Source organism: Aulonocara stuartgranti (assembly GCF_965226115.1).
Source record: "Aulonocara stuartgranti genome assembly, chromosome: 11".
Taxonomy (NCBI): domain Eukaryota; kingdom Metazoa; phylum Chordata; class Actinopteri; order Cichliformes; family Cichlidae; genus Aulonocara; species Aulonocara stuartgranti.
In genome coordinates this window covers 12,515,945-12,525,737 of record NC_138947.1, presented here as the reverse complement: position 1 = coordinate 12,525,737, position 9,793 = coordinate 12,515,945, and the positions used below count along the sequence as shown (strand labels likewise).

At 42.5% G+C, this 9,793-nt stretch overlaps 1 protein-coding gene across 1 annotated transcript; it reads right to left on the bottom strand.

Annotated features, from left to right (window-relative positions):
• Positions 1-2,038: 2,038 nt before the first annotated feature.
• she (Src homology 2 domain containing E) lies at positions 2,039-9,585 on the bottom strand. The gene is made up of 6 exons (XM_082552791.1): positions 8,677-9,585; positions 8,143-8,269; positions 6,569-6,823; positions 5,947-6,328; positions 4,308-4,427; positions 2,039-3,640 (listed from the first exon to the last, which is right to left on the bottom strand). Exons 1-6 carry the CDS (start codon positions 9,121-9,123, stop codon positions 3,448-3,450), a joined length of 1,524 nt encoding a protein of 507 aa, XP_082408917.1. The 5' UTR covers positions 9,124-9,585; the 3' UTR covers positions 2,039-3,447.
• Positions 9,586-9,793: the final 208 nt, after the last annotated feature.

Here is a 9,793-nt window from a genome sequence, read left to right as displayed (position 1 = left end):
ATTAGCCACGAGAGGAATTAAATTCTGTATAATTTAGAAATTATGAATAGCACAATACTTAAGAGGATACTAGAGGAGGGGTACCCCTGTGGGCTGTGGGGTTAAGTTACATATATGCAAACTCCACAAAGAAATGCTCTGAGGCAACAGTGCTAACCACGGCACCACAATGCTTATGGAAGTGATGAATCATAAATTGGAAATATTTGGTTCAAGTCATCAGTATCTACGGAGGAGGTCAGCAGAGAGGTACAACAGGTACAACTACAGCAATCTGTAATACACGGCGGAGGCTCTGTCATAGTTTGGACCTGCATTTCAGCCAGTGGTGTTGGAGATCTTGTAAAAATGTATGAAATCATGAAGGTAAAAAAGTACCATAAGGTTTTGATCCACTTTGCACTACTATCTAGAAAGCATTTGATGGGCAACAGTGTCATTTTCTAGCATGAGAATGATCCCAAACTTTATATACTCCTAATATACTGTGTTTGCACATGTTTCAATAAATCACTCCACATATTTCCCATTTTTTAGCCAAATATACAGAGGTGTGGCTCAAGACCTTCACTCAGAGAAAATCTTGGGTGTCCAGAATAAAGACTGCACTGTAAAATAATCACATACCTGTTTATTTTGCACATTTAATTTCCACCACTGCTAAAGAAGACATCTTATATGCAAACAGCAAAGATCTTAAACTGAGCAGTGCACGATAAAACATGCCTATTATCACAGATGCACATATGCTTTTCACTGGGTACCAATGATATTAAAGGCCAACAAAAGGCAAACAAGCATCTAAGATGTTAAGCTGGATGAATACCAGAAACAACTTTCCCCAAAACAGACTCCCCAGAATCCTGCATCCAGCACCCCAGGCCTCTTGTATATTTTGACCCGCTCTGTGATTTAATTAAGAGGACATACAGGACTAACCACGACAGATCACATGGATGGCAGGAAGGGCAAAATAGTTAGGGTTGTCTGTTGTGTAACATTGCCATTTGTGACACACTGGGTAGCAGGATAGCCAAGATTAGGGACAGCCCTTGAACCGGAATGTCTAGGTTAAATAAAGCCTGTGCAAAACTGAGCATCTGAGTTGCTGAAGTATCAGCGAGTGCTAGATGTTTTGTTTTAGACCAGACCACAGACTTTGGCCAGTTAAGGAGGCGTCACACAATCAATAAATTTTATTTATGAGCTAGCAGTAAATGGAGTTCATTAGTTTTTAACTTCTGCGACGTTACATGTTGCAGCTTTCCATTCACAAACCAGGCAGTCTGTTCTGTGGGGGACCTTTGATGCTACTATGGCTACAATTATTCATAGCTTTCTTATATATATTGCAGCCTGTCTCTCCTCCCTCTTCCTCTCTCCTCCCTCTCATCATTCCCTGTAGGGACAGCACTACCTCACTCTAACTAATCACCATGGCAACATGGTAATCCCTGAACAGAAAAATGTCTCTCTCACACACAGACGCAAATACGCACACACAGTGACAGAGCGGAACTGTGTGTACACATGGGTGCACACGCTCATGCTTGCACATGCAGTCATGCACACACATTCTGTAAGAGATGCTCATACAACTCAGCACACTGGTGTTTGCTGGTAAGACATATCTTAGCACAAACACACGCTTCCATGCGTCACTGCGAGGGTAAAGCTTTTTCCTGTTTTGTGAGTAGCTTCGCGTGTGTTGGCAAGGATTTAAATATGGCACCTTTGGGGTTGTGTGAGTAAATGCTATTTATGTGTGCACTAGTTACATATGCATTCTGGGTGTATGTGTGCTCATGTTTGTCAGTAATTTGTTTATGACAAATATGTGCATGCATGCATGCGTGTGTGTGTTGTTTTGATTTCAAACTCAGGTCAATGGGTTTTCTAGCTACAGAAGAACAGCCAGCAGATTTACTCTGGTTAGCTTCTCATCTCTGTCATATTGCCTTTTTCCTTGAACCCCCCCTCCTTTGACTTTTTGCTCCTGGCAATCTCTGTGTCTATGAATAACACTGTTTTTCTTCACTCAAAATGAATTGTACTTTATTTACCGAATAAATGTTTTACAGCATTAATATACAGATCACAACATTGCAACAGGGATGAAAAAAAAACAGTGGATAGCCAACAATCGCTCCATACATGTAGTGTTTATGCACAGGTGCAGATCATTCACAGCAAAGGAAGACAGATTTTAAGTCATAAAGGCTTCATACAGTATTTAATTGATTGTGAAGGAAGGTAAATAAAGGCTGATATTCACATATTTGCAGTAGAGAACACTTATACATACTAAAACCATTTTTGCTGACAGGGCACTTTAATGTGATAAGACTCCTCTCGCTACACCAGGTCTAATCATCCAATCAATAAAGCTCTTTCTCTTGACATTAGGAGTGGTCGGCAAATGTGCCCAGTTTTAAGAATAGATCAATAGGCTGATTGACATGTCAGATGGATGAGTGAATGTATTCCAATTGGGTGTATCGACCACACTGAGAGACTAACAAGAGTCGGCCATTTTATTAGGCACACCCGTCCAACTGCTTGTTAATGTATCTAATCATCCAATTGCGTAGCACCGGCCAAATGCATTTAGGCTTGTACACATAGTCAACACAAGCTGCTGAAGTTCAAACTGAGCATCAGAATCGGAGAAATAGGTGACTTAAGAAGGTGACTTTGGTTGTGGCTCAAATATTGGTGCTTGATGGGCTGGTCCTAGCGTTCCTGTCAGCTAACAACAGGAACCTGAAGCTACAGTTTGCAGAGGCTCACCACAACTGGACAACAGGTTGAATAATGTTGCCTGGTCTGATTAGTCTCAATTTCTGATGGTAGTGTCAGAAAATAGCAAAACAGTGGGATAAAGAATGCATCTATCCTGCCTTATATCAACAGTTGAGGCTGGTGGTGTTGGTGTAATGGTATTTAAGGGCACGCTTTGGCCCACGTAGTACTAACTGAGCATTGTTCAAATCACTAGAAATGACAACTCTGTTGCAACTCTGTACTGCAATCAAGTCAGTATGGACCAAAATCTCTGAGGAATGTTACAGGCACCTTGTTGAATCTATGCCATGAAGAATTAAGGCTGATTTGAAGGCAAAGGGGAGTCCACCTGAAATTTCATTTATAGATACACATATCATTTCAGGTGGTGATTTCAGGAATCAAAGCCTTGTTGGTTTAAATGGTAAAATATTCAGGTCTTTACTTGTAGTGTCTGATTTCGACCACTAGGTAGCGCATGTTGGTGATAAAAACTATAAACTATAAGGGCGGAAAAGAGAATCCAAAGCCATGTCTTTGAGTGTGTGTGTGCACATATATCAACATATTTATGTACGTGCCTGTGCAGAGTTGTGTCTAAATGTCTGCGCATGTGTGCGAGTATGTGTGTTTGTGTCTGAGTGTGTCTTTCTTTGTGTATCTTCAGTGTGGCCTGGGCACAGGATGCTGCAGGGTCATGTGCTCTGCTCCAGTGAAAGGCAGTCTGTGTGTGCAGTAGTGGTAGACCAGCTCAGGGATATTGGAGAAAACGCAGCTGCTTTGATCCAGCGTGTAGCACAAGCCCTTACTGCTCTTAGTCTGGGCCACAATGATGTGCACGCAGCTTTGGCTGGTCCTAGTGGAACGAGACAGAGAGAAAGATGCATTTTAAAATGTGTATTTATCATCAGTTTTCTCCGAAGAGACAGTCCTGCACACAGATGACACAACCGGAGGAGATGAAAAAAAATGGAAATATTATCTCTCTCCAAACGAGGCTGTGCATTCTCTGAGTTCAGTGGATGTTTAAATGGGGTTAATGATGTGGACTCTCAAATGAATGAGCAGCGTACAACAAATGTGCACTGAGGCACATGAGCACACGCACGCACACACTCCCACACACAATGGCACCACAGGATTTCAGTCTTTATCCTGGAGAACCTGTTCCTGGCACGCTTGTTGGAAGCGTCTACTCTACAAATGACACACATTCTCATGCATTAACACCTTAGAGGTGGCAGCTATTGTAGCTCCTCAGCAGCGCCTCAAAAAAAAAGCTAAAATCTGGCTTAATCGGACCTGGGTAAAATGTCAGTGAGAAACAACGCCTAAATGTATTTAATGGCAAATGAGAGCATACAATTTTAAGCTGTAAAATACATGTGACAGCAGAGGATAAATGTGCTGTGTCAATTTTTACAATTTTTTGCGTACAATCAAAGGAAGGAAATCAGAAAGACGGATTTGATTATGAAATCTATGCGCATTCATGACAATGCTGTATGACAGCGTGCACTCACTTCAGAGCAATAGAGTATTTGCTGGTTCCTGATTCGCTGTCTCTCACCAAGAAGCTGGCTTCCCTGCAGCGCTGCAGCTGAGCCTCAGCCTGCTGCCGACTCACACTGCCATGGTACCAGCTTGGCATTGAGGCGATGGAGGAGGGAGATAGCGGGGATCAGGGTGCGGAGAGAAACACAACAGATCAATGACATATAGCATTGTGACATATGGAGTTAAGAGAGATGCCAAGTTCATGATATCACTGAAAGAGGAAAAAAGAGACAGATTGACAGGAGGAAAAAAAACTCGCTGACAATAAATTACAGTCAGTGCAAATTAGACTGACAGGTATGTACTGCAGAAGGAATGAGTCAACAAAGTCAAAGGTAAACTGGAGACGCCAAGGTAAATAAAATGAACGTGTATGGGACTCTGTAGGGTGTCCAGAAAGGCCTATTAGGACACAAGGTGGTGTTGACAGTGGCCACGGGCAGGAACCATACATAAACAGGATGCCAGGAGCCAAAACACACTGACATTCAACCACAACATGAGAAGAACAAATGCTAAGTCCCATCAAAAAAGAAACGCCATGCTTTAATATTACGGGGAAGGAAAGTTTAGAGTTACAGTGAGACTTCTCTGTCTCACCTTAAGGTTGCACCTCTCATCCAACATTTATGCTCAGCGTCTCATCGGGAGGTTTGTTGCTGACTTACCCGTCTGGTATCAAAAGCTTAGTTTCACTAAGAATTATCTGCACTTCCATGTGTAATATATTATGTATCCCTGTATTTATACTGTACTGTATCTGGCTTTGCGGCTCTTCATGATGGAAATTTCCTTGTTTTCTTTTAACCTTTACAAAGTCAAACTGATTTTCAGGCAAACAGTTGGGTAGATGGAGGTGGGAAGGGAGGGCTCTTCTAAAAATTGTAGGCTTATCATAAATAAATTTAAAAATGCAGCGTGGAGCTACAGAGCAAGCAAACATGAGGTGCACTTTACCCTGATGATGCTTTGGGAAATGTGATTAATTTAAATTAAGACCTACAATGCACAGATCTGAGATAAAGGTGAGCAGATTTCTTAACCTGTCGTCTCATTTGTTTAATCCCTTTCAACCACTAAATCTGTTCAGGGATGTTGTAGTGGGTGCTAAATTTGATTTCAGCATGCAGAGGTGAGAGGTAGGTCACAGGTCTTTTAAAGAAATGATACATAAAAAGAAAAGACTCTTCCCTGGGGAATATTTTAGGCTTAACAGGTTGGATTTAAACCCTGAACATATTCACATAACACCATGCTAGCTGACAAATAAGTTATCTATATCACTGTATATGTATATTTTACAGGGAATTTCCTTCTGGAGATGAAGGTCTAATAAATTTTATACAGTTATGTAATCTTTTTAAAGTACTGCAGATTTGTTTATTTGACTTTTTATTCAATGTAATTCTTTTTAGTATATTTTGTGTTTCGAAAACCTGTCTTAAATGTCTCTGTTAATGCACGTACTATTTTTGAACATGACAACACCGCCATGTAATAAATCTGGTGGCTTGCGGTCATCGTATTTGTCATTTGTTACTCAAAACTTTACTTGTTTCAGTCCTTACTTATGGACACAAATATGCCTTTTCCCCCCTTCCTTACCTCTGCTTCTCCAGGGGCACGCTGGGGTCCATTTTGTTCGCCTCCCCATCCAGTGGGGGAATGGGAGAGGTAGGAGATGGAGGGGAAAGTTTGGTAGGGCTGGACGAGGGTGAGAGCTTGAGGGTGGGAAAGGAGGAAGATGGCTGTGTAAGAGGGGCGAGTTTAAGAATAGGAGAAGATGGAAAGGAAGAGGAGGAGGAAGATGAAAGAGAAGAGGAGACAAGTGTTTTATGGCTCCAGTTCCTCTGCCTCAGGGTCTGCTGCTGCTGCTGCTGCTGCTGCTGCTGCTGCTGCTGTTGCTGTTGCTGCTGCTGCTGCTGCTGGCGACCAGGGGTCGAATTGTTCTCTTTACTGAGAGAACAATCCACCGCTTCAAACTGAGCTAAAAGAAGCAGGAGAGACAATATCAACCTTTCATAAAAAGTTCTATCAAAGCATGCCAGTGATACCAAAGTAAACATATCTCTGGAAATTAATTCAGAAGGATTGTTTTGTTTCCTCAATAAAGTAAACACAAAATTGCTGTTATGTGTGTGCTGTACAAACAAAATCCACGTTATTCCTCCACACCCTAAACACTAAACCCCCACCCTTCCCGTGATCCCTCCCTCCTTTTCTCTACCTGACAGTGCTCTAACAATGTCCTCCTTTCTCCACTCCCACGGCAGCTCGTACTCTCCAGCTGGACGGACATCAGACTCCGGTCGTGTGACAGGGATCCACACGCCCTCACTGTCGCCTTCCAGTCCTCCTTCGTAGGGTATGTCATAGATGTTTGGGGGTGCAGGCATTCCCTCTTCTGCCTTCCCCTCGCTCTGGCCTCGATCCAACAGGACACACACTTTCAGGAGGTCTTTGGAGCCCCGTCTACGAACCTCTGCAGCAGAATGGATATGTGATTAGCTAACTGTATATAAGATTTGATCAGCTAAAGGCACAGAAAAACAACTAAATTACAGTAGAAAAAAAATTACAAATGTACTTTTACTGAAATAATTTACGTGCCATTTCAAACATAACCACTATAGTCCAAATCAGATATTTTGGACAAAATAAACAACAAAACTGAAGTTTAGAAATATCCTTAGTTTATTACCAGCTTTCACTCAAGTGCACAAATTAGGAGTTTACATCACACAGTCTATAAAGCAACATTGTGCCGATTACATATATAGACTCCACTGTTGTGTCCTTCATTTGCTCGTTTCTTTTAAATAAATCAAGTATTGTTTGAATATTGTCTTTTTTTAACATTTTCGGGGAATTTTAATTGTTATGTTCCTTTTTCTTTTTTTCATTTGGTGCCCGGCAGGTAGCCTGTGTGTCTACACTATTGTGTGACCAAACAATGGATTTACAGGAAGAAAAGGTCAACACAGCCGTTGATTGGCTGACTAACCGGACCGCTTCCTGACTGTTGGGAAGTGATTGGGTGAGACCGGGGGGGAAACCTGTAGGTTTTTAGGGAGGGGTGAGAGGGGGGCTTTCGATTCTTGTCACATGCAGGGGACCATAGAGTAGCTGGTGTCTGTCTCTGTGTGTTTGTGTATGTGTGGAAGGGGAGGCAGGAGGGCATTAGGGCCAATGTCCTATCGAGAGAATGGGGCAAAGGAAACAGAGGCAGGAGACAGGAAGCTGGAAGAGGAAGCTGCACCCATTGTCCCTGCACAACACTGTTACTATAGCCACCGCCAGCGGGGAGGGAAGTCAGTAGAGAGACTGAGGATCTAGCTCGGCTCTCAGTCCCTTTAAAATGATAAGTTAACAAGAATGTGATGTGGTCTAAGTGCTGAGAAACTTAAATAAGATGTATAATTAGTGTTCCTTTATGTGCTCAGAATACATTTGGCTTATCAAGCATGATATACAAAGTGAGGCAAAATGTTAAAAAAGTGGAATTAAGTTCTCAGAAAAACAAAAGATGGTCAAATAAAAGAAAAAAATACAAGGTGAAGGTGTAGGAACGGACATTGCTAGTGTTATTGTTGTGTTTCTGTAAGCGACTCTGCCATTCTGTTTAAAGATGTGCTGTAGGCCTAAGTTCACGACTGAATTCTTCTGCGAAATTCACAAAAATATGTCGTTCACATTTGCTCAACTGCTGAGAAAACAGTCCAAATCTCTGGAAAGCCAAGAAGCACCTTCATAATAAAAATTTGGCTGCTGAGATACGAGATCATGTGACCCTGACCTCACCTGTGATGATGACCTGGGCGTCATAAGGCTCCATGTACCCATCATTCACTCCTGCTCTCTCGGCTTCTCTCTGCTCCTTGGTTTTCTCCGCATCAAAAGGATCTGCATAGTCCTCCAGGATAATCAGCTGTTGAAAAGGGAAAAGCACAATGCCGGCCTGCTACCTATTCAAAAGTCACAGAGACAACAAGCAGTGTGTGTGTGTGTGTGCGTGTGTGTATGTGTGTGGTGTCCATGACTGAGTGACAAGTAATGGAGGGACAAGCGGAAATACTTGTGCAAGGAGGTCAGCGCATTGTGTTTGCCTGTGTGATCTGAAACAATGAAGTGAAACTGTATTGTATTCTTTTGACAACGATGGAAACTGAATACAGTGTTATGATCTGAGACATGGACGGAAAACACAAAGGAAAGCACTGACCTTAAGCCCTGTACTATAATGATGTTTTCATTAACTAATTCATAAATAAATAGCTGCTGAAATATGAAGAAATGTTATATGTGCATGTTATATAATTTCTATAAGTTACTCACCGTTGTTTTAATGTCAGATCGTCCTTTCTCGTTCTCGGGTAGCTTCTGTTGACACATCCCATTGAGTTTGGGGGTCTTTTCTTGTTTGTCCACTTTGATCATCCTGCTGATGTACGCTTGAGCCACACTAGAGGTCCTGACCTGGCGGTTCTCATCCGATGACCCGGTGTCGCTCTTGGCGTTCTTGCGACCTTTTCCAGCCGTGAGACTGTCCCAGACTGTTCCACCAGAACCAGCATTGTTACGACCCAGTTCTGTAGCCGAATTCTTTCTATTTCTCCCTGCCAACAAACCCCCCACTCCCCCATCTCTGCGCTGATTTCCTTTCAAACTGTCTCGTGAAAATGAAGGTTTGGGTCGAGTTTGTGGACCAGATTCGGAGGCTGAGCGCACTCTTTCATTTCCGTTCTTCAGGTTGATGGGGAAATCTCTGAACCATTTTGCCATGGTTGTTAAGTTGATGACACTTCTTACTGATTTTAAACCTTACTAAAAGTTACTGGATTTTTCCCCACCTCCTTGCATTAGCCTCCCCCTAAAAGTTACTTTTAGCCGTTCTCAACAGCTCCAACTTTACGCACACTCACTTTGTTCACACTTCGACTGAAGTAACTTTGGTATGCAAGGGTATCTGACTATTCACTTTAAGCAGAGCCCACTTTATGATTCTATGCTGATTCCTAGCTCCTGCGACTCTCTCACAACTTCTGGTGCGTCTTGGAGATCATTAGCCAGCTGCTCTGTGTTGCTGTCACCCTGCACCTGCAGTAACAACTATCCCTGCAATTTGAAAAGTAACTTTTGCAGAGCATAAACTCGAAAGAATTGGAAGTTTTTCTTTGAACCCAGTAAAGATCCCATTCCCGGAGCGTGAGATGGTGCGTCCAGTCTGTCGACCAGGCGAAGTGATGAGAGGAGTGAAAGGAGAGGAAAGTTGGAGTGAGCAGACTGGGGGATGTCGCTGGTTTCTGGGGAGGAGCTGCGCGCACAGGGCGGAGTGGCAGTTTTACTCAACAAGGAAGATTGTAAATCTCATGAAAACTTTTTATTTCCAGAACCCAACCTCTAAAACCTTTTTTTATTATTATTATTCTTTAGTAACTGTGTTCAACTCAGC